This window comes from Bombina bombina, chromosome 3, assembly GCF_027579735.1.
Source record: "Bombina bombina isolate aBomBom1 chromosome 3, aBomBom1.pri, whole genome shotgun sequence".
Taxonomy (NCBI): Eukaryota; Metazoa; Chordata; class Amphibia; order Anura; family Bombinatoridae; genus Bombina; species Bombina bombina.
Window position 1 is genome coordinate 944,953,881 of NC_069501.1, and position 25,226 is coordinate 944,979,106.

A 25,226-nucleotide genomic window follows, 5' to 3' on the forward strand; every position below is an offset into this window, starting at 1 on the left:
AAGATGAATTTGTAATGAAGAAAATCAGCTGAACTCTGTGATTTTCTCCAATGCCGTTCAGCAGTACGTGAACATCTGCGTAGGTACTGTGTCAGAGGAGTATGCCAGGGCTGGGGATGAGTGTGTGATTTCCTAGCAGTGGTAAGAGGGGCGAGATTGTCAAGGACGGATATAAGGGTGGAATTATAGTGGCGGATAGATTGTTCAGGGCAGGAAAAGGAGGAGAAGGATGAGAGGAGTTGAAGGGAATTAGCAAGTTGTTGATGATCTAAAGACCTAATGCTTCTGTTAAGTTTGGTGTGAGGAGTAGAAGGTGGGAGAGTTGTAGGAAGGGATGATATGTTGCAGGTAAGGAGATGGTGGTCAGAAAGAGGAAAAGGGGAGTTTGAGAAGTTTGAGAGAGTGCATCGATAGCTAAAGATCAGGTCAAGGGAGTGACCGTCTGTGTGAGTGGGAGAATCAGTCCATTGTGATAGACCGAAAGAGGAAGTGAGTTGCAGAAGTTGTTTAGCAGATGAGGCAGTGGGATTGTTAAGGGGGATGTTGAAGTCGCCAAGAATGAGGGCAGGGGTGTCTGAGGAAAGGAAATAAGGAAGCCAGGCAGCAAAGTGATCTAAAAATTGAGTTGGGGAGCCAGGGGGGCGGTATATGACTGCAATACGTATAGAGAGGGGAGAGAATAGCCGAATCATGTGTGCTTCAAATGAAGAAAATGTGAGTGAAGAGAAGGGCTGTATTTGTTGGAAGGTGCAACGAGAGGAAAGTAAAATACCGACACCACCTCCTTGTCTATTGCCAGACCTAGGAGTGTGGCTGAAATGGAGACCCCCATGTGACAGTGCAGCAGTGGATGCTGTGTCTGAAGTAGAGAGCCAGGTTTCTGTAAGAGCCAGAAGGTTAAGAGAGTGGGAGATAAAGAGATCATGGATAGAAGTTAGCTTGTTGCAAACAGAGCGAGAGTTCCAGAGTGCACAAGTGAAGTGGGAGGGGTTTTTAGATGTAAGAGGAATGTGATTAAGGTTACCAGAGTTTAGTTTATGAAGTCTATTGAAAGGCACACAAGGATGTGAAAGGTTAGGAGGTTGTGAGGGACCAGGATTAGGGGAAATGTCGCCAGCAGTATGAGCAAGAGGGAGAGTGACATAAGATGAGAAGCAGATTTGCAGTAATGAGACTGTTGTTTAACTGAAGTGCAGGGGGGAGAGAGAGTATTTAGGAATAAGTAGAGTTCATGAGTATAAAAGTAAGGTGAGTATAAGAGAGATGGGCTAATGAACAGTGCAGGTGGAGAGGGAGAAGGAGTAACTGAGTAATGTAGTTTGTTGTAGAGACAAGAGGTAGCAAAAAGGAGTATGAAGATATTGAGCATTATTCTGAAAGTGGGAACCAAGTAAACACATAAGACACAGTGTTACAGTAGCACTTGCAAAAGGATACAATGAGATACAAAACATAGTATTACAAGAGTACTTGCCTTGTGTCTTGCCCCTTGCCCAATGCTTGTTCAATTCTTGTATAATTCTTAAAAATTAATGCCTCACTTATAAAATGTTCACTTAATTCTTGTATAATTCTTAAAAATTAATGCCTCACTTATAAAATGTTCACTTAATTCTTGTATAATTCTTAAAAATTAATGCCTCACTTATAAAATGTTCACTTTGAAAATGTGAACATATGCTATTGTTAAAAAGTACACAGCCCTGTAACCAATGCACTCACCCCTGTGCAATGCACTTCCCCAAGCTAGTCTGCAATATATAAAGGTAGGGCAGTCAGCTGAGTCCACTAAATTTACTTAATTGCTAATCAAAGACAGTTGGTAAGGCCAATTGGAATGTTAGAATCTGGTCAGGGTGAGATGAGTTAAGTAAACAGACAATAAAATTTGGAGAGGGTTAAAACTGTGACATAAAAGAACTATAAATTTTAGAGTTATAGCAAGTATTGATAAGGAGTGAGCATCACATGGCAATTAACTAGACATTAGAATTGAGACATTGGGAAAAATCATTACAAAAAATGGAGGACTTAATTTTAACAGACTAAATTCAATTGCTCAATATATATATATACACACACACACACAGGGATTTGTTGCAAAATGACAGAAAAAGCAGGGAATAGCAAGAATTCAGTGCAGGGCCTTAGCTCACGTACCAAAAAGAGGGATTTGTTGCAAAATGACAGAAAAAGCAGGGAATAGCAAGAATTCAGTGCAGGGCCTTAGCTCACGTACCAAAAAGAGGGATTTGTTGCAAAATGACAGAAAAAAGCAGGGAATAGCAAGAATTCAGTGCAGGGCCTTAGCTCACGTACCAAAAAGAGGGATTTGTTGCAAAATGACAGAAAAAGCAGGGAATAGCAAGAATTCAGTGCAGGGCCTTAGCTCACGTACCAAAAAGAGGGATTTGTTGCAAAATGACAGAAAAAGCAGGGAATAGCAAGAATTCAGTGCAGGGCCTTAGCTCACGTACCAAAAAGAGGGATTTGTTGCAAAATGACAGAAAAAGCAGGGAATAGCAAGAATTCAGTGCAGGGCCTTAGCTCACGTACCAAAAAGAGGGATTTGTTGCAAAATGACAGAAAAAGCAGGGAATAGCAAGAATTCAGTGCAGGGCCTTAGCCCACGTACCAAAAAGAGGGATTTGTTGCAAAATGACAGAAAAAGCAGGGAATAGCAAGAATTCAGTGCAGGGCCTTAGCTCACGTACCAAAAAGAGGGATTTGTTGCAAAATGACAGAAAAAGCAGGGAATAGCAAGAATTCAGTGCAGGGCCTTAGCTCACGTACCAAAAAGAGGGATTTGTTGCAAAATGACAGAAAAAGCAGGGAATAGCAAGAATTCAGTGCAGGGCCTTAGCTCACGTACCCCTGTGCAACTGGTACAATACAAGCCGTCGGTTGCAATAGAAAACCCTGATGAATAAATATTTTTTTTAGAAGACCCTCCAACTTCTTATCCATAGGATCTTTGAAAGCACAACTGTCCTCAATAGGAATAGTTGTACGCTTAGCCAGGGTAGATATAGCTCCCTCCACCTTAGGGACTGTTTGCCAAGAATCCCGAACAGTGTCGGCTATAGGATACATTTTCTTAAAATTAGGAGAAGGTGAAAACGGAATACCCGGTCTTTCCCATTCCCGCGTAATAATATCCGAAATTCTCTTAGGAACCGGAAATACATCAGAAGCAGGGACCTCTAAGTATTTGTCCATCTTACACAATTTCTCTGGTGGTACCACAATAGAGTCACAGTCATCCAGAGTCGCTAAAACCTCTCGAAGTAACAGGCGGAGGTGTTCAAGCTAAAATCTAAAGGACATGACGTCCGAGTCTGTCTGAGGTAACACACTCCCCGAGTCGGAAAGTTCCCCCTCAGACAGAAGTTCCCTACCTCCCAAATCAGATCCCTGGGAAGGTACATTGGAGATAGCCATCAAAGCCTCAGAAGTCGCAGGAACCACTGTGGTTTCAGACCTGCTACGTTTGCCCTGTAACACTGACAACTTGGATAAAACTTCTGTAAGGGTGGATGACATAACTGCAACCATATCCTGCAGAGTAAATGAAGTGGACGCAGTTGAAGAACATGGCGTCGCTTGAGTGGGAGTTAAGGGCTGTGACGCTTAGGGCAAAAGAGTTGGCATACCCTGAGTCTCTTCAGTCTGAGAAACATACTGAGCTGTATTTTTATTAAGAAAATCTGCTCTCTACATTGTAATGCCCTTTCAGTGCATGATGGGCAAAAAGTAAGTGGGGGTTCCACATTGGCATCTAAACACATGGAACAAGTACTGGCATCAAGGTCATTCATAATGATAAACAAAAAGTAATTGAAACCTATAATAAACTCCTTATATAGTAATGCAAGATAACGATACTGTGTCTTTAAGAAAAATTTAAAAATATTTTGTCTAGGACACAGCGCAATAAAAATGCAAAATTTTTGACTTTGAAAACAAACAACTATGATTTGTAGTGTATCCCAGAAGTATGCCCCGCCCATCATGGGCGTAACCAACAAAACTCCCGGGTGGCTCTGCATATTATGTTAAAAAGCAAAAATGGAGTCGCCAGGCCAACTGCGCACCAAACAATAAACTGTGATGCACCACATTGACTAAAAAAAACACTGCAGCAAGTCCCCCTAATGCCTCCTAGTCAAACAAACAAATCCGGAACCCGGAGTAAACCGTAAGACACACAGTACAATCCCCAGCATCAGCCCGAACCTGAAGGGGTTAAAGTTTCACAAAATTACCCCCATGCCCCTTATGCAGCCCCCACAAAAGGCCCAATAAGAAAATCAGTCCCCCAGAACAGTGTAGAAGACACACAGACATAGGAGAAAATATTGATTATGTATATGGAATGACAGTCATTTCTGAGGTACCAGGTGTCACAGAAGTAATAGACTGCACATACCTCCATGCTGAGTAACAGCATGACTTGTCCCACACTGCTAGAGGTCCTTCTTCTCCTCCAGGAATATGTGGGAACAAAACTGGGCCTTAGATAGAATTTGCTAAGACCATATTCAGCAGGGCAGCACACTGACTGGGAGTCCCAGAAACGATCATCTTTGAATCTGAACAGCTCCCCTTGCTTTACCCTTGAGTAAAATAGTACACACCGGTACCATTTAAAAATAATAAACTCTTGATTGAAGAATCTAAACTAACACCTCACTTTACCTCTTCCTATCACTAACACAGGCAAAGAGAATGACTGGAGTGGGAGGGAAGGGAGGAGCTATATATACAGCTCTGCTGTGGTGCTCTTTGCCTCCTCCTGCTGACCAGGAGGCGTAATCCCATAAGTAAGGATGAAATCCGTGGACTTGTCATATCTTGTAAAAGAAACTTCACCCTCTGAAGACATAACAGTATCCCTGGCCACAGGGCACATCGTACTGGTAGAAGGAGAAATCTGTACTGACCTTAAACACTTATTGTTGCGAACTTATGAGCTGAATTATGTAGCTAGGTTAGCTCCAGGTTGCACTAACCTAGCTACATAATTCAGCTCATAAGTTTGCAAGTGATAGAGTAACTTCACGTGTATTTGCACCTTATATTTTGCAACACTTGTTAAACATTTGCCAGATAAGTCAGCTGGTGATAATTACCTTCATTACAGAAACCTCATATGTATTTACATGCCATAACGGCAACACTGTTGCATAAAATATATAATAGTTGTTTCAACTCTGCGTGGCAGCACAAGGATAATTACTCTTTTAACCAGGTAGTAATTGTGAATATACAGGCTGTATCCACTTAGCCTCTACCTTCAGCGCAGGAGTTTGAAAGTGAAAGTGTAACTTCACGTGTACAAGCACCACATACTTTGCAACACTTGTTGAATAATTGCTCTCACTAGTTTAAAACACTATAGATGTTGAACACATCATATAACTTTACAGCTGTACCTAAAAATACGAGCCACACATCCCAGTTCTATACCTACATAGTGGCAGTACATATTGACGTGGTTATTAGTGGAATTGTTACCACCCAGTCTTGATTTTCATGTTTCAACCTACTCTTGTTACCCACTTTATTGTCTAGAGGGAAGCAGGCTCTACTATTTATTATTTGGATTTTTGGCGGTTTTGATAATTAAACATTAAAGGCAATAATTATATTATCAAGAACCACACTTACCCGTTACCAGGATGTTGTCTCGCATTGTTTTTTAATTATTTTTGTGTGTTTCTTCTCTTATTTTAACTAACATAATAAAAGTTACGTTTTAAACAATAAATCAGGAATTTCGTTGCCTTTTAAGTCTGGGCACAGAGTGCAGTAAATGCATTCCTTCTGTGGATTTCTTCTTTATATCCATTACTTTAGTTGTAATATGTTTCTGCCCATTGCCTCACTAGATATGTTCAGTTAGCTCTCAGTAGTGTATTGACGGTCCTGAGCCTAGGTTTACACTTTAACAAAGGATATCAAGAGAATGAAGCAAATTTGATAACAGAAGCAGAAAAGTTGTTTAAAATTGCATTCTCTACTTGAATTGTGAAAGTTAAATTTTTACTTTACTATACCATTAACCCTTTAGCTGCTAAGCTATTTCCCATCTGGGTGCTGAGCTGGATTTGAGCTTTTTTTACTTTTTTTAAATATATTTATTTTTTCCAGATCCCCAAGACTTATACTGTTGGAAAGGTTAGGTGATTACCTTTCTAACGGTGGGTCTTGGTGGTCTGTAGCTGCTTAGATGCCTGAGATACAGGCTTCTAAGCAGCATGCCCCTATTTCCCTATATTGTCCATTGTTAATTTTACATAAAGTTGCGCTGTGACGTCATCATGTCATTGCACGTGACGTCACCGCACGAATAGTGAAGCCCCGGCAATGCCTCTCACTATTCAGGCCCGATCGCCGGGGTGGGAGTAGGTGGGAGCCCCCAGATTGCCCTCAAGGTGGGTGAGTGCTAGCGACGGCTCAGAGCCATCGTTAGCACTCAAAGGGTTAATAATTAAATCATAGCCAGGCTTGCCACTCAATATGTACTTTAAAAGCATAACCAAGTACTTTAGATACATACATTTACAGTACAACTGCAGCTGTAAATTAAAAAAACTTACCTTTCTGCAGAAACATTTGGTCCAACTGAATACAGTATCTGAAGCTGATCCTGTGTAGAGAAAACACACAAAGATGACTACAAAAACAAAACTTACACTTATCTGATAAATTAATTTCTTTAATTATTATTATTATCGGTTATTTGTAGAGCGCCAACAGATTCCGCAGCGTTATAAACAAAGGGGGAGTACAACAAAACAATTATAGGGATCAGATGGGTAGAGGGCCCTGCCAAGAGTTGCACTGTTGTAGTCAGCTCTTAAGAAGGTGATCTACAAACAGCTGGACTCTTAGGCTTACATGCTATGGGGGTTCAGGGGATAGCAATGGAGGAGTGGAACTGGTATAAAGTAAGGTTAGCATAGGTTGCATGCATCCCTGAACAGTAGAGTCTTTAGGGAGCGCTTGAAGCTTTCAAAACTAGGGGAGAGTCTTGTGGGGCAGAGAGTACCACAATATGGGAGCCAGTCTGGAGAAGTCCTGTAAACGGGAGTGCGATGAGGTAACCAGAGAGTAGGAGAGTAGGAGGTCATAAGCAGAGCGAAGGGGACGGGAGGGAGAGTATCTGGAGACAAGGTCTGAGATATAGGGGGGAGCAGTGCAGTTGAGGGCTTTGTATGTCAGAGTGAGAATTTTGTGTTTAATCCTAGAGGCAAGAGGAAGCCAGTGAAGGGATTGGCAGACAGGAGCAGCAGATGAAGAGCGACGTGTAAGGAAGATGAGTCTGGCAGAGGCATTCATTATGGATTGTAAAGGAGCTAGGCGGCAGGTGGGGATACCAGGAGGACAGAGTTGCAGTAATCGAGGAGGGAAAGAATGAGAGAGTGGATTAAAATCTTAGTTGCGTCTTGTGTAAGTAAGTGTCTAATTTTAGAGATATTTTAAAGGAGGAAGCGGCAGGCTTTAGCCAAGGACTGAATGTGAGGAGCGAAAGAAAGATCTGAGTCAAATGTGGGGTAGGGGTAATGATGGAGTTGTCAACAGTTATAGAGAGATTGGGGTGGAGATTTTTGAAGAAGGGGGGAAAATGAGGAGCTCAGTTTTGGAGAGATTTAGCTTGAGGTAGTGAGAGGACATCCAGGAAGAGATGTGAGAAAGACAGTTAGTGACACGGGTTAGCAAGGAAGGAGATAGGTCTGGTGCAGAGAAGTAGATTTGGGTGTCGTCGGCATACAAATGATATTGGAAACTGTGGGACTTTATTAGGGAACCTAGTGATGATGTGTAGATTGAGAAGAGAAGGGGACCGAGGACAGATCCTTGCGGTACTCCGACAGAAAGTGGTGACGGAGCAGAGGAGGCCCCAGAGAAGGCTACACTAAAGGAACTGTTGGACAGGTAGGTAGAGAGCCACGAAAGGGCTGTGTCACAGATGCCGAAGGATTGGAGGGTTTGGAGCAAAAGAGGGTGGTCAACAGTGTCAAAGGCTGCGGACAGATCAAGGAGGATAAGCAGAGAGAACTGGCCTTTTGATTTTGCTGTAAGTAGGTCGTTGGTAACCTTAATAATGATGGTGACAGTCTATGAGATTATCACATGCGGGATAACACTCCACTAGGAAGAAGCAAAACACCCCTACATATGAGAGCTTTGAATTCTCCCACTCTATAATCCCTTAGTCATACATATGGCCAAGAAGATGGAAGGATAACTATAAAGCAAGAAAGTCAAATGAAGTACAAAAGAAGTCAACTATACACAAAGATGGGCAGGGCTCATGGACTCGCACCATCATTTAAGAAATGTTATCAATTTTGTTTTCTTCCATAAGATCGTAAAAGTCAACAAGATCATAACATGTGGGATCTTATACCCAAGCAGTAAAGTCCACGCGATACCACCATGCTCATGAGAGTACAATACAGTTAAGGCAGGAATGTTACTGATCAGGCGCTGCGGCCTGCACTACTTTGCTGCCAAAAGTTGCCCCAGAAGAGGCATAAACATTAAAATGGTAAAATTTGGAAAAAAGACCATGAAGCCGCCTTGCAAATGTCATCTATGGAAGTTTCATGACAAAAAGTCCAAGTAGCTTCTGCCCTAGTGGAATGAGCAGTAATACATTCAGAGAGAGTTTTCCCTCCGACAAAATATGTCTTGGAAAATTCAACTTTTGAGTTAAGAAGCTAAAGGAAACAAGGAAGAGGTCCACTGCAAAGACCAGAAAATTTCACAAAACAAAGAAGAGAGTCAAAACTATTGTATGGTTTCCACATAAAACTTTAATGCCCTCACAACATTAAGATTGTGGAGAAGGCACTCCTTAGAATTGTTAGCATCTGGGCATAAAGAGGGAACTACAATTCCTTTGGAAGAAAAATAGTTCAAGGGACTGCATTGTCATGATGAATGAAAAAGAAAAAGAGTTTTACAGGATAAAGCTGAAGAAATGGCCAAGAGAAAAAAAACCTTCCAAGATAAAAAGGTTTGAAGGACCCTCAAGACCAAATTAAGATTACAAGGAGGAGTAACTGAATAAATAATCAGTCTTATCCTGACTAAAGCCTGTAAAAATGTCTGAATATCAGGTATCTTGGTAATCGTGTTCTAGTATAAAAAAAGGTAAGCACAAATCTGACCCTTAAGAAAAATGGCTGATAAACCTTTCACTAAGCCATCCTGAAGAAATTCAAGAATTCTAGCAACTGTAATGGAATTCCAATGTTATTTCTGTCTTGTACAACATGAAATAAAGATTATCTAAAATTGATGGTATTTACACCCGGTGACAGGCTTTCTAGCCTGTATTAAGGTATCAATCGACTTATTAGAAAAACCTCATTGAGACAGGACTAGGCGTTCAATTGCCAGGTCATTGAATTAAGAGTCTATTGCTAAGGAACTATGAGTTCCTCCCTGGTGATTTATGTATGTAACTCCAGTAATGCTTTCTGATTGGAATTGAAGGAAAGACTCCAATCTGATGTAGGGCCAACTCTAAAGAGCCCTGAAGATGGCACAGAAAATTAGGATGATTAATGGTAACCTCGTCTCCCCAAAGAGACAAAACTCCCTGCGCTCTCAGGGACCCCAAGACCTCTGCATAACCATTCAAACTGTGCGTTTGAAGGATGCTTCCTTGAATTATGAAACTGTGAGTCTGCCACTGAGTGATCATGGTATCTAAAGAGATCCTTTGAGGCAGCTATTATTAGATAAACTACTTCCATGCATTGAGCAACAGTAGGAATCGGATTGTGTTGAAGGAGAAAGCTGGCTCTCTGTAATTTGAGTCTGCATTGCTCCGTTAAAGACAGATGCATCAACACTGAGTTGATGATGGCTACCAGAAAGGAAACACGAGATTTAGGTGTTCGGCAACTCTTGGTAGATTGATTCTTCAACTGAGCCTGTAACAGAATGTCAATAAGATAAGGAACTACAGATATTCCCTGAGCTTCCACCACAGACAAAAGGGTTCCTAGGACTTTGGTAAGCACTCTGGAAAGCTACCACAAATTGATAATGCCTGTTGAGAAAGGCTAATCTAAGGAATCTGAAATGATCCCTGTGAATAGGAATATGTAGGCACTAAAAGAATAATAGTATGAATGGTATTGTCAGTATATGGCCGGGTTATAATACAATATATTTAAAAAATATTCTTTAAAATAAAACCCCAATAAAATGCATATACAAAACCATAAAATTAATATAAATTCCTAAATTCTTTAAATTAGTTAAAATTTTGGTTCATAAATTAAGCTATTTGCTGTCCTTAATAGGTACAAGTGATCCTGGATCTCTTCCAAGGATGCTTTATAAGAAATCAGTTCAGAAAGGTTGTAAAACCACACTACTATAGCTGGTGCTACACTGACCACTAGTTTAAACACAAAACCTGAACCCTCTTTGAAAACCTTACAATTTTCTGTCCATAGGACTTTGAAAGAGGTACTTACTCCTAAAGCAATAGTAAAATATTACCCCTTCCACTTTAGGAACTGTTTCTTAAATCTCTAGTTTAACAAAAGGGAGAGAAAATATATTTTTAAAATGTGCAGATGGAACAAAGGGAACACCTGCTTTGTTCCATTCCATAGAAATTATATCAGCAACTGAGTCCAGAACAGGGCAGCAGGTAGGAGGCTGTTTAGAAGTCGCCTTAAAGAATATTTCAATTCTTAAAACAGGCTGATTATTATAATGTTTTATTATTAAGTAGGCGGGTCATACACCTCCAAAGCATGTAAACTTCCTGCAGAAAAACCGTCTCTGCCTTTATGTTAGAGAGAGAGTTGTGAGTATCTGATCATTCATTCTCAGAAGAATTATCATATACAAATGTACCCCTTGAGTCAGAGAAATCCTAGAAAAGCTAAAGGTCTGAGAATGATCACCACTTGTACCATGTAAGCGTCTGCGTTTGGCAGGTGAAGGCATAGTAGTCATTAAATCAGAAGTAGCTGAGCATTTGTGCTTACCTGACAGCTCCTGCATCCTGTACTTACCTCAGTTTCATCAGAATGTATCCAGTAGACGAGCCCGTCCAAGGCAGTGCAAGCATGGTGCCAAAGAGTGGCCACACTAAGCAAGGTGACTGGTGAATTAATCCACTTTTCACCTAGGGGCACAGCACCAGCATACAAGGTGCAGCACTTTGTAGACTAGGGGATTGGCAGGCATGCCCACATTTCACTTGGGAGCCCTGTGACATCTTCTCACTAGAAGATTTTTTACTGCCTGGCTGAAAACGTCTGTCTACCCCTCTATCCTGTTTGTAGGCTCTCTGAGGAGGAAATAGGGTCCCAAGTAGGTTAGAGAATCTCCTTCTGTATCTTGTACACTAGCACATTTTAATATTTCATCTCACTCCATCAATTAGGCAAAAATTACTGAGGGATTGTGGGAGGGTGGGAAAGTTCAAAGCTTCGGTATGAAGGGGTATATTGCCTCCTCCTAGTGGACAGGGATATGATTGATTGATTGATTGATAGACACAGAAATCAACATTAAAAAATCATAAGTGCATGAGTTCTTTTTTTCAGTCCTTGTTAACTTCTTAGAGGGAATGAACAGTAAGCAGAGCAAGAAGAATAGTCACATATGAAGCAAGTTGTTTCAGCAAACTAGATAAATAAAAACTTCTAAATATCTAAAAATATTAATGTATATATCGTTTAAGTCTAACCTTAAAAGGGAGATAATAAATATCCCTGGCTTGGAATCTGGAACGTAGTGGTGGATCCAGTGGATTACCAGTGTACTTAGGTATTGGCAGCCCTAAAGCTATGACTCGGAAATCTTCGCTGACACGTACAATCTTCCATTGATCTAGTTCATTCTTGCTATGCTCCTAAAACAAAATAAATATAAAAATTAGTACTTAATTGTCAATGTCACTGAATAAATATATTTGAAAGAAACAACTATGCTTAGTCAATACAAAGCATACAGAGCCGTATTCAGCTCACAAACTTTGTTTTTGTGTATTTAGCGAAGTCTAGAAAATTTCTCTCATCCATGCAATGTCAGAAACTATTAAAATCCATTTCCCAGCTGCAGCAAATTCTCTTTGGTACATCAAAAAGCAACCAGAGTATTTGTCACAATTTATTTATGAGATGTTGCATGACAGAAAATTAATGTTGCTACTTTTTGCTAACACTTCTATAATCTGTTACCATGGAGACTAGTCATTGCAGTTAACATAAGTAAAAAGTAAAGACAAATAATGTTTGAATTAGATTTATAATCTTCTCCAAATAGTACTGAATTCCATAAAAATGTTTAAGTGGTGCACAAGGGAAGACAAAAATAGCAAATACTCAGATAAATTGAAATCCTACTATGAAAAACACAAAGAAAACAAATGTGATTATTAATCAAATAGTGATAGAAAACATTTTTGCTTGTCTTATAAATGAATTACTTTCATAATGGTGACAGTCTGCAATCCATCTTATGTGGGGATTAAACTTCAGCACACTAGGATGAGGTAAAAAACAGCCAACATACTAAAGATTTTAATTTCTCCCACTGCCATGTACATCTCAGGCATACATATGGCTAGGCGAATGGAGTAAAACAAAAAAAGCAGGAAAGATAAAGCAGGGCAAGTGAAGTGCAAACTGGTACTGCAGTCAACTGTACAAAACTTTAACCATCATGAAAGAAATACATTTATCAGGTATGTATACATTTTGCTGTCTTTCATAAGATGGTGCGAGTACACAAGCCATCACATGTAGGATCCAATAACCAAGCAGTGATGTCCACAAGACCACCATGATATAAGTCGGGTTAACAGTTAAGACAGGTATGTTACTGAACAGGCACAGCGGCCTGCAGAACTTTTCTACAAAAAGCAGTGCCTGAAGAGGTTATACAGGTCAAAGTAGCCAAATTTGGTGAAAGTATGTAAGTAAGGCCAAATAGCTATTTTACAAATTTGTTCAATGGAAGCATCGTTCCTGAAGGCCCAGATGTGGCAACTGCTCTAGTGGAATGAGCAGTAATGCACTCAGGGGGAGTCTTTCCTGCAACCAGGTATGCCTTGCGAATCAAGACCTTGAGCCAAGCAGCTTTTCCGTAGTTTTCTGACCCTTGTGAGGTCCGGAAAAATAAATTAAAAAACTAAGAGGAATTTCTGAAATATTTTGTAGCTTAAAAAATGTTAATTGTCTCACAACATCCAGGTTAATTTTTGGGAGATGGACAAATGATGGAACCACAATTTCATGATTCATATTATTTGATGACACTATCTTAAGAAGAAAGGAGTACTTTGGTCTTAGAACTGCCTTATCCTGATAAAAAGAAAAGGAGCAGTATGATAAATCTGAAAGCTCAAACACTTTTCTGACTAAAGAAAGAGAAATAGAACCTTCCTATACAACAGTTGAATGTCAAGACCATGCATAGGTGTAAATGGAAGAGCCTGAAGGACCCTTAAAACTAGATTAAGTTTCAATGGGGAAGAAGCTGGTTTATAATAAATGGTCTGTTCGGATCAAGGCCTGAACATCAGGAAGTTTAGCAATCTTTTTTATACAACACAAATCAGCCAAAATCTGACCCTAAGAGGAGTGAGAGATAAGCCTTTTTCCAGATCATCTTGTAGGAAATGTAGCTCTCTAGAAATATGAAAAGAGAGTCAACAGTATCTATTAGCAGTACACCAGGATATAAAGGTTTTCCAAACTTTGTGAGTAATAATAACCTAAGCAAATAGCTTTCTTTGGGCCAGAACTAGGTGTTTGATCACCATGCTGTCAGACTTTGAGATCCTGATGAAAGAAGGAGTCTCACGAAAGAAGGTCCTTTCTGGGAGGGCATTTAAATCAGAAAAATCAGAATGACTGAAGCTCGTTCCTGTTTGATACTGGCTATTCCCTGGATAGCAAAACAAATGTAGGGAAGATGTAAAGCAGATTGAACAGCCAGGGAACTTCTAAGGCATGTATGTGATCCGCCTGGCGATCTTAAAACTTGGCACAATAACAGGGCAAGTTACTGGCAGCTGAGAAAGACCACTTCCCAATTCAATCCCAGGATGTGAATAGCTGAAATCATGGAAAGATTGTGTTATGCCCAAATGATAATGCGGGCTACTTCTTTCTTCACCAAGGAACTGCAAATTCCGCTTGATAATTGCTTTAATTTTTTTTTTTATTTGAATCTTAGAAAGGATTCCTGCTTGTGGCTGGACCACATCTGGAGAGCTCTGAAAATTGGGCAGAGTTCAAGAATATTTATTGGTAATCTCACCTCCCAAGGAGACCAAACTCCATGTGCCCTCTGGGACCCCTGTCAAACAGGTGTCTGATGTGACTTTCACACACATTGGACAGAGAAAAGAGGCCCACTGGGAGAGAGATTAGTGAGTCAGCCACCAGGTCATAGACTGCTTTGTCTTGTAGTTCAACAGGATTGTGTGAGACAGATCCTTGTAATCAATATTCTATTAATGAAATATTCTCATTTAAAAAGAATGCTGATGGAAACTGGCAAGTGGAACTGCATCTGAAGTTGCTACCATAAGGCCCACCAAGTCCATGCTTTAAACCACTGAAGATGATTGACTGATAGAAGAACATACACCCTTTAGCGCTTGAGCCTGCATTGTTTTGCCAGAAACTTTCTGTCTCATTTACACTGAATCTATTATAGACCTCAGGAATGATACCCTAGTCTGAGGAGTTAAGGATCTCTTTTGTATTTTGATTTTCCAACTGTGCCGGCAAATCAGCTGCTGCTGACAGGGTGCCTGTACCAGTATATCTGTAAAGTTCCAAATAATTCCGCAGTAGTGCATAATAGTGCACACTGCAGGACTCTGCACTAAATTTCTAATAGAAAACATTATTTATTTAAGAACTTACCTGATAAATTAATTTCTTTCATGGTGGTAAGAGTCCATGAGCTAGTAACCTATGGGAAATACATTCCTACCAGGAGGGGGCAAAGTTTCCCAAACCTCAAATGCCTATAAATATACCTCCCACCTCACTCATACCTCAGTTTAACGTATACCAAGTTAGTGAGGTGTAAAAAGGAGTAAAAGCATAAAAAAGAGGAACAGGATAAAGTGCTTTATATAAAAAAAATTATAACCCCCCAAAAATTGGGTGGGTCTCATGAATTTATCAGGTAAGTTCTTACATAAATTATGTTTTCTTTCATATAGGTGGCGAGAGTCCATGAGCTAGTGACTTATGGGATATAATACCCAAGATGTGGAAGTTCACGAGTCACTAGAGAGGGAGGGATAATCCAAAAAATAATTTAGTTTTCTTAAAAAAAAATTAAAACATCAAATCATAGGCACTAGAATCAAACTGAGACATCTGCCTGAAGAACCTTTCTACCAAAGGCTGCTTCCGAAGAAACAAATACATTAAAATGGTAAAATTTAGTAAATGTATGCAAAGAAGACCAAGTTGCTGCTTTGCAAATTTGATCAACTGAAGCTTCATTCTTGAAAGTCCAAGAAGTGGCGACTGATGTAGTACAATGAGCTGTAATTCACTGAGGCGGAGACTGCCCCGCCTCCAAATAAGCTTTGTGAATCAAAAGCTTCAACCAAGATGCCAAGGAAAGGGCAGAGGCTTTCTGACCTTTTCTGGAACCAGAAAAAATAACAAATAGACTAAAAGTCTTTCTGAAATCTTTAGTAGCCTCAACATAATATTTCAAAGCTCTTACCACATCCAAAGAATGTAAAGACTTTTCAAGAATATTCTTAGGATTAGGACACACGGAAGGAACAATAATTTCCCTATTGAAGTTGTTAGAATTCACAACTTTAGGTAAAAATTTAGACGAAGTCCGCAAAACAGCTTTATCTGGATGAAAAATCAGATAAGGAGACTCACAAGAGAGAGCAGACAATTCAGAAACTCTTCTAGCAGAAGAGATAGCCAAAAGAAATAACACTTTCCAAAAAAAGTAGTTTAATATCCAAAGAATGCATAGGCTCAAAAAGAGGAGCCTGCAAAATCTTTAAAACCAAATTGAGACACCAAAGAGGAGAAACTGATTAAATAACAGGTTTGATATGAATCAAAGCCTGAACAAAACAGTGAATATTAGGAAGCTTAGCAATCTTTCTATGAAATAAGACAGAAAGAGCAGAGAGTTGTCCTTTTAAAGTATTTGCAGACAAACCTTTATCCAAACCATCCTTAAGAAACTGTAGAATCCTAGGAATTCTAAAAGAATGCCAAGAATAATCATGAGTGGAACACCATGAAATATGGGTTTTCCAAACCCTATGATAAATCTTCCTTGAAACAGACTTACGAGCCTGTATCATAGTGTTAATTAATAAGTCAGAGAAACCTCTATGACTAAGAACTAAGCGTTCAATTTCCATGCCTTCAAATTTAGAGATTTGAGATCCGGATGGAAAACTGGGCCAAGAGACAGAAGGTCTGGTCTTATAGGAAGTGACCAAGGCTAACAAGTGGACATTCGGACAAGGTCCGCATACCAAAACCTGTGAGGCCATGCTGGTGCTATCAGAAATACATAAGATTGTTCCATTATGACCCATCGCATTTCCGCCCAATATCATTAATAAATACAGATGTGAAGATTTATGCGAAAGTAATAGCAAATAGATTAAATTTAATCCTCCCAGATCTGATACACCAGGATCAAGTGGGCTTTGTCCCCAAAAGAGAGGCAAAAGACAACACGGTCAGGGCCCCCCATTTAATCCAGTACATGCAGGATAGAGAGATCCCTGGGATACTCCTATCCATAGACGCAGAGAAGGCCTTTGACCGTGTTGGATGGGACTTTCTCAGAGCTACCCTAGTTAAGATGGGCCTTGGACCCAAAATTATAAATAGGATTTTTGCTTTATATTCCCACCCAAATGCTAAGTTGTTAATCAATGGCACACTCACTAAATTGTTTACAATAACTAACGGCACTCGTCAAGGATGCCCCCTATCTCCCCTATTGTTTGGTGTTTTATAGAAACACTGGCAACTAAAATTAGACAAAACCCCTTAATTAGCGGTGTTCAAGTCGGGTCAAAAAAATATGTTATGTCCCTTTTCGCGGATGACATTTTGTTCTCTGTCACGGACCCGGAGATTTCGCTACCCAATCTAATGCAAGAATTCCATACCCTCCAAAAGCTGTCCAACTTCGCAATAAATACTTCTAAATCTGAAGTCTTGAATATCAACCTAGATATCCCCGCTAGAGAAAGAGTCAAAGCACTAATCCCATTTACATGGCAATCCCAATCCCTAACCTATCTGGGAATAGAATTAACCACTTCCATGGAAGAGACCTTTAACCTAAACTATCTACCAATTCAAAACACTATAATAAGAGACTTGTCCTCGTGGCTTTCTAAGAAATTATCTTGGATGGGTAGGATAAATGTCCTAAAAATGAATGTCTTTCCTAGACTTCTGTATATTCTACAAACTCTACCAATCCCACTCCCTAAAAACTACATTCCTAATATCCAAAAGGCCTTTGGTGACTTTGTATGGCGTAAACGTCCCCCTAGGATAAATAGTAAAATTATGCAAACTCCAAAAACTCGAGGAGGACTAGGCGTCCCTAATTTAATAAAATATCGTCAGGCCATCTTTTTACAAAGAATTACTGATTGGTGCATTCATTACGAACATAAAAGATGGGTTTAATTAGAACATACCATGTCCAATGCATTGCACCTGGGTAGGTTGTGCTGGAGACTGGATCATCCAAAATTAATATCAGACTCCGTCTCGCAAATAATAACGGAAACATTTAGAATATGGGATACTGTCCTAACAACACATACTTTCATTTCAACTAAACCATCTCCACTTAACTCAATCCTGGATAATGGAGAATTGACTCTAGAGACACAACTCACCAGGGAAACCCCAAATTCATACTATAGAGATATCCCGCTACATTTTCTAATATCGAATGAAAAAATATTATCCCAATTAGAATTAATAACCAAGGGATATGACCTTTTCCAAAATTGGTACACATACACTCGGGTGCACCATTTCGTTACGACTCATAAGTACTCCAACAACATGGTCAGACCTTTGACCAACTTTGAACGCCTTTGTATTCGAATTCCCCGTACATCGCACACCCTCTCTTCAAAATACCATATACTAACAAATAATTTGCCTGGCTATATACCCCCCTTCCTTGAAAGATGCAAAGAAGAGCTAGGAATTATAATATTGCCGAAAACTAGTGCCCTAATTTTTCAAAACGCTACAAAAACTTCAATCTCGCTCTCCATGCAAGAGAAAAACTTAAAATTAATACATAGATGGTATCTCTCCCCGGTTAAGCTAAACAGATTATATCGCCAAAAATCTAAGTGCTGCTGGAGATGTGGCCATGGACATGGAAATTTAGCTCATATGTGGTGGTGGTGTAATGTAGTTCAAAATTACTGGAGACAAATCATTGGAGAAATAGAAAAAATACTTAGGATTCAATTTCCATTAGACCCCACAATATGGTTATTGAGTAAACCTCCCAAAATCAAACCCAAACCCGAACTTAAACTTTTCTATATAATGAATAATAGCGCAAAATATCTACTAGCTAGAAATTGGAAGAATAAAGAGATCCCAACTATACAACTTTGGATTAACAGAGTTGCTGAATTCCTCGAATTAGAGGAATATTATTATATAAAATTCGCTAAAATGGACATTTATGGAGAAATGACATCCCTTTGGGAGCATTATCTCAAGACACGATCTAGCACCCCTTTCAAACCAAACTGAATTCAATAAATTCTTTTGCATTCTCTCTATAATTACAGGGTACATATACAAATCGTGTATTGAACCTTTAAATTACTAAGACCGCAAATTCCATAAATAAAATAGATCAACAGGCATTTCTCTTTTTCCTTCTTTTCCTCTCTCTTAATCTTTAACTTCTCTTCTTCTTTAACTTAACCTTCTACTTGTGTTAAATTTTTGTTTTAGACACTTGAATGTATACCGTTATATGCAAAAACCAACTAACTATGTATAATTTTTTCCGGAAGCTGCGACTTCCACCATGTAAAACCATTTGAAATTAATAAACATTGGTTGGGAGAAAAAAAAAAAAAAAAAAAAGATTGTTCCATTATGATCTTGGAGATAACCCTTGGAAGAAGAACCAGAGGCGGAAAAATATAAGCAGGTTGGTAAAACCTGGGATCTGCTAGAGCATCCATCATTTCCACCTGAGGATCCCTGGACCTGGAAAGGTATCTGGGAAGTTTCTTGTTCAGACGAGAGGCCATCAGATCTATGTCTGGAAGACCACACATCTGTACAAGTTGAAAAAACAAATCTGGATGGAGAGACCACTCCCCCAGATGTAGAGAATGACAGCTGAGATAATACGCTTCCCAATTGTCTACACCTGGGATATGAATCGCAGAGATTTGACAAGAGTTGGATTCCACCTAAGAAAGTATCAGAGACACTTCTTTCATTGCTACTGCGAATCCCCCCTTGATGATTGACATATGCCACTGTTGTGATATTGTCTGTTTGAAAACGAATGTAAAGTTCTCTCTTCAACAGAGGCCAAGTCTGAAGAGCTCTGAAAATAGCACGGAGTTCTAAAATATTGATTGGTAACCTCGCCTCTTGAGGATTCCAAACCCCTTGTGCTGTCAGAGACCCCCAGACAGCTCCCCAACATGTAAGACTTGCATCTGTTGTGATCACAGTCCAGGAAGGACAAACAAAGGAGGCCCCTTGAACAATAAGGTGATGGTTTAGCCACCAAGTCAGAGAGAGTTGAGTGTTGGGATTTAAGTATATCAACTGTGATATCTATGTATAATCCCTGCACCACTGGTGCAACATGCAAAGCTGTAGAGGTCTCATATGAAAACGAGCAAATGGGATTGCATCCAATGCTGCAATCATGATACCTAAAACTTCCATGCACATAGCCACTGAAGGGAATGATAGAGACTGAAGGATTAGACAAGCTAAGACCAATTTCATTTGTGTCTTGTCTGTTAGAGAAAGAGTCATGGACACTGAAACTATCTGGAAACTTAAGAAGGTGACCTTTGTCTGAGGAATCAAGAAACTCTTTGGTAAATTGATCCTCCAACCATGTCTTTGAAGAAACAACATTAGTCCAAATAAGGAAACACCGCAATACCCTGCTCTCTGATTACAGATAGAAGGGCACCGAGAACCTTCAAGAAAATTCTTGGTGCTTTTGCTAGGACAAATGGAAGAGTGAAAAATTGGTAATGCTTGTCTAGAAAAGAGAATCTCAGAAAACAATAGTGGTCTGGATGAATCGGAATGTGAAGATAAGCATCCTGTAAGTCTATTGTGGACATGAAATGACCTTGCTGAACAAAAGGCAGAATAGTCCTTATAGCCACCATCTTGAAAGTTGGAACTCTTACAAAACGATTTAAAGTTTTCATATCCAGAATTGGTCTGAAAGAATCTTCCTTCTTTGGAACAATGAATAGATTTGAATAAAAACCCAATCCCTGTTCCTGCTGAGGAACTGGTACAATCACCCCTAAAAACTCTAGGTCTGAAACACACTTCAGAAAAGCCTGAACCTTCACAGGGTTTGTTGGAACATGAGTAAGAAAGAATCTTCCCATGGGAGGTCTTATTCTGAAACTTATTCGATACCCTTGAGAAACAATATTCTGAAACCACTGATTTTAGACAGAATCTGTCCAAATGTCTTGAAATAACTTTAGTCTGCCCCCCACCAGAAGAACGGGTTTGAGGGACGCACCTTCATGTAGTCATAGGGGCTGGATTTGGTTTATTATAAGGCTTGGATTTATTCCAATTCGGAGATGGTCTCCAATTAGAGTCAGAGGCCTTAGGGGAAGGAAAGGTTTTCTGTTCTCTATTCTGATGAAAGGAACAAAAATCATTGGATGCTTTAAATGTACCCTTAGATTTCTTGTCTTGGGGCAGAAAAACTCCCTTACCCCCAGTGATAGTGGAGATAATAGAATACAATTAAGAACCAAACAAATTATTACCCTGAAAAGATAGAGATAATAATCTAGATTTAGACACCATATCAGCATTCCAAGATTTAAGCCATAAAGCTCTTCTAGTTAGAATAGTTAAAGACATAGATTTGACATTAATCTTAATGACATCAAATATAGCATCACAAATTAAATGATTTGCATGTTGAAGTAAAAGAACAATGCTAGATAGTTCAGGATCTGATCATTGCTGTGCTAAACAGTCCAACCAAAAAGTTGAAGCAGCAGCAACATCAGCCATAGAAATAGAAGAATATAGCTAGTATTTAAATATGCTCTTCTAAGGTAAGATTCAAGCTTCCTATCTAAAGGATCCTTAAAAGAAGTACTATCTTCCATGTAAATAGTAGTACGTTTGGCACCATTAACCTTAGGGACCTTTTACCAAAACTCTAGACTAGCCACAGGTAAAGGATACAACTTCTTAAACCTAGAAAAGGGGTTAACAGGTTTAGACCATTCTTTAGCAATCATATTAGAGATAGCATCTGGAATAGGAAAAACTCCAGGAGTAACCTCAGAAGTCTTAAATACAGAATTTAAACAATTATTAGCTTTGCTATCAGGAGAACTAGACTCCTCAATCCCCAAACTAAACAATACTTCCTTTAATAGAGAACAAATATGTTCAATTTAAAATAAAAAAGAAGATTTGTCAATTTCTGTCTCTGATGCAGGATCCTCTGAGTCAGAGGAACCCTCATCAGTAGAGGATATTTCAGTATGCTGTCGGTCAGTACAAAATTCATTAGGTCTATGAAAAGTTTGGAAAGACCTTTTACGTTTATTTGAAGGCAGAATAGCAGTCATAGCCCTATCTATGGCTGCAGCAATAAAACAATTAATATCTGCAGGAATATCAGGTACATTAGACTGAGAAGGAATAACAGTAGATATATTTGTACTCATAGAAACATTATCAGCATGTAATAATTTGTCATAACAAATGCCACATAATTGAGCTGAAGAAATAAGATCAGCTTGTTTACAACAAACACACTTAACTTTGGTAGAATTGTGTTCAGGCATCTTAGTTCCTACAGTAACATCAGAGGCAGGATCAGTTTGAGACATCTTGCAAAATGTAACAAAAAAGAAAAAATAATATTTAAACAAAACATCCAATTTCCTCAATATAGCAGTTTCAGGAATGGGAAAAAATGCTTATGATAAAATTCTTATACAAAAAGTAAAATCAAAAGCAAGCATCATAGCTCTGTATAATATAATGAGAGCAGCGAGCATTAGAGGGAGTGGCTTAATATAACAAATTTTGGTGCCAAGAACGACGCACTAAAAAGACGCAAGTCACGTCATAACAGGCACGATTTCACGCCAAAAATATTTACACCAAAAATGACGCAATTTGTGTCATCGCGAGCCTAATTTGCCCGCGAAAATTTAAAAAAACAGACTCCATGTTAACAGCTTACCGGAACCCCAGATAAGAAAAAAATACCTAAATTCTCTCATAAACATAATTTCCATTCTGAAACTGTGTGACTGCAAAGGGAAATATTAACAGACTTGACCCATGGCTAATATGTGCAATATAAATTAAATACTTTATAATATAAAGTGCCTTCCATAGCTGAGAGTGTCTTAAAAAGGATATATACTTACCAGAAGACACCCATCCACATATAGCAGACAGCCAAAACAGTACTGAAACATATCAGCAGAGGTAATGGTAGAGAAGTATAATGTTGATCTGTAAAGGGAGGCAGCAGATGAATCCCCGCAACCAAATTTACAGAGAGCCCTAGAATAGATTTCCCATAGGCGAAAACATGGCATCATCAGGCAATACTCCCTTCACATTCCTCAGACAAACACAGTACTTATAGAGGAACTGGGCTTCAATATGCTTAGAAACGCCATTTACAGAAGAAATCAAGCACATCATGCTTCACCACCTCCTAAGGAGGTAAAGTTTGTAAAACTGAGGTATGAGTGAGGTGGGAGGTGTATTTATAGGCATTTGAGGTTTGGGAAACTTTGCCCCCTCCTGGTAGGAATGTATATCCCATGCGTCACTAGCTCATGGACTCTTGCCACCTATATGAAAGAAATACAATTTGCAATAACCAGCAGCACATCAAATAATTAATATTTTATTTAGAAAAAGTGAAAAAAAAAATAAGTTTCAGACCATCATGTCCTTAATAATGTATAGAATAGTCAAATTCAGCCATGTTTAAATAACTTATAGCTCCATCCATGACCCTCTGAAAATTTGTTTATGGTTTTGAGAACCAAAATTGGCTAGAATATACCATCCTTTTTTGATAGAATGAACAGGTTGGAGTAAATCCCCTGTTTCACTTCACAACCAGAATGGGAGCAATCACTCCCATCGCTTCCAGGTATCCAAGAAGGCTTTGGCCGTTGCAAGATCTCGAGGGACATAAGACAGAGGAATATTCCTTGAGGAGGTCTTGATTTAAAGACTATTCTGTACCCTTGGGAAATTATGCTTAACCCCAAAGGAGCTTGAACTGAGTTTTCCCATCCCTCCTCAAAAAGGTTCAATCTGCAACCTACCAGAATGACATCTGGGTTGATAATTAGATGTAATTATTACAATAGTCACTTGAGATAAGGGAGCTTTCTTGCCACAAGATATAAAAGCTAAAGGCAGGATCAGGTCTGCTGGAGGTTTTTTGCTTCTTTTAAAAGGCATGCTCCACATCATCTCAGAGGACACACTCCTCCAAAACCTGTTGGAAGGCCAGTTCTTCCAACAGGTAATGGAGGAGTGAAGAAACTATTGCAATAATTACATCTAAGCCTGGACCAAACAAGATGTTCTCCTGAAAGGGAAAGAATAAAAGCCATAAGGCTCAACTAGCCAAAACAGCTATCACAGTACCTTTCGCATTTATGTGAGTCATTTCCACAACTGCGTCACAAATAAAGTTGTTTACAGTCCTGACTAACTTAAAGCGATCCCTAATTTCTTCCAGGGAAGGTTGAAGAGGTTGTCACACCTAACTGCAGTAGCTGCTGCCACTCATGCTACACTGACAGCTGGTGTAAACAGCTGAATAAATCATCATTGTAGTCCGCCTGGCAAGTAAGGATATTGCTCCATCTACCTTTGGGATGGTTTTTCATAGCTTCAATTTTGGCAGAGAGAACAAAGGGAATCCCAGTATAGTTCCATTCCTTTGTAATCAAATGAAAAACAGAATCAGGTTTTGTGGAGGTAAACGTTGCTTACAAGCTGTCTTGAAAAATCTATTTTACTGTTTGTCTGTAACTAATGGACACTTCTTCTGTCACTTCTTCAACAGGATTAGACATAGACTGAATACATGTTGTGCATAATTGAGCAGGGGGGCACACAAAACCTTACATAGCAAAAACAATTGTAAAGTGGTTAAATTATCCTTCGCTCGTCCTTCTAGGAAAGGGTCAGTGTATTGTCCAGAGCTGTACCAATTTGCTCCATATTAGAAAGCGTAGGATAGTAAGCAAAAGGCAAGTATCTATACAGGGAGTGCAGAATTATTAGGCAAGTTGTATTTTTGAGGATTAATTTTATTATTGAACAACAACCATGTTCTCAATGAACCCAAAAAACTCATTAATATCAAAGCTGAATAGTTTTGGAAGTAGTTTTTAGTTTGTTTTTAGTTATAGCTATTTTAGGGGGATATCTGTGTGTGCAGGTGACTATTACTGTGCATAATTATTAGGCAACTTAACAAAAAACAAATATATACCCATTTCAATTATTTATTTTTACCAGTGAAACCAATATAACATCTCAACATTCACAAATATACATTTCTGACATTCAAAAACAAAACAAAAACAAATCAGTGACCAATATAGCCACCTTTCTTTGCAAGGACACTCAAAAGCCTGCCATCCATGGATTCTGTCAGTGTTTTGATCTGTTCACCATCAACATTGCGTGCAGCAGCAACCACAGCCTCCTAGCCACTGGTCAGAGAGGTGTACTGTTTTCCCTCCTTGTAAATCTCACATTTGATGATGGACCACAGGTTCTCAATGGGGTTCAGATCAGGTGAACAAGGAGGCCATGTCATTAGATTTTCTTCTTTTATACACTTTCTTGCCAGCCACGCTGTGGAGTACTTGGACGCGTGTGATGGAGCATTGTCCTGCATGA

The 25,226-nt window shown here is 39.2% G+C and overlaps 1 protein-coding gene across 1 annotated transcript in view; it reads right to left on the reverse strand.

The window, feature by feature from the left end:
* VWA8 (von Willebrand factor A domain containing 8) overlaps positions 1-25,226 on the reverse strand; it is a 1,436,595-nt gene that overhangs the window by 1,065,772 nt on the left and 345,597 nt on the right. The window contains exons 7-8 of the mRNA XM_053707969.1: positions 11,735-11,899; positions 6,603-6,652 (exon numbers count right to left, since the gene is read on the reverse strand). Of these exons, the coding sequence (XP_053563944.1) occupies positions 6,603-6,652; positions 11,735-11,899 (215 nt within the window). The remainder of the gene's footprint in view (positions 1-6,602; positions 6,653-11,734; positions 11,900-25,226) is intronic.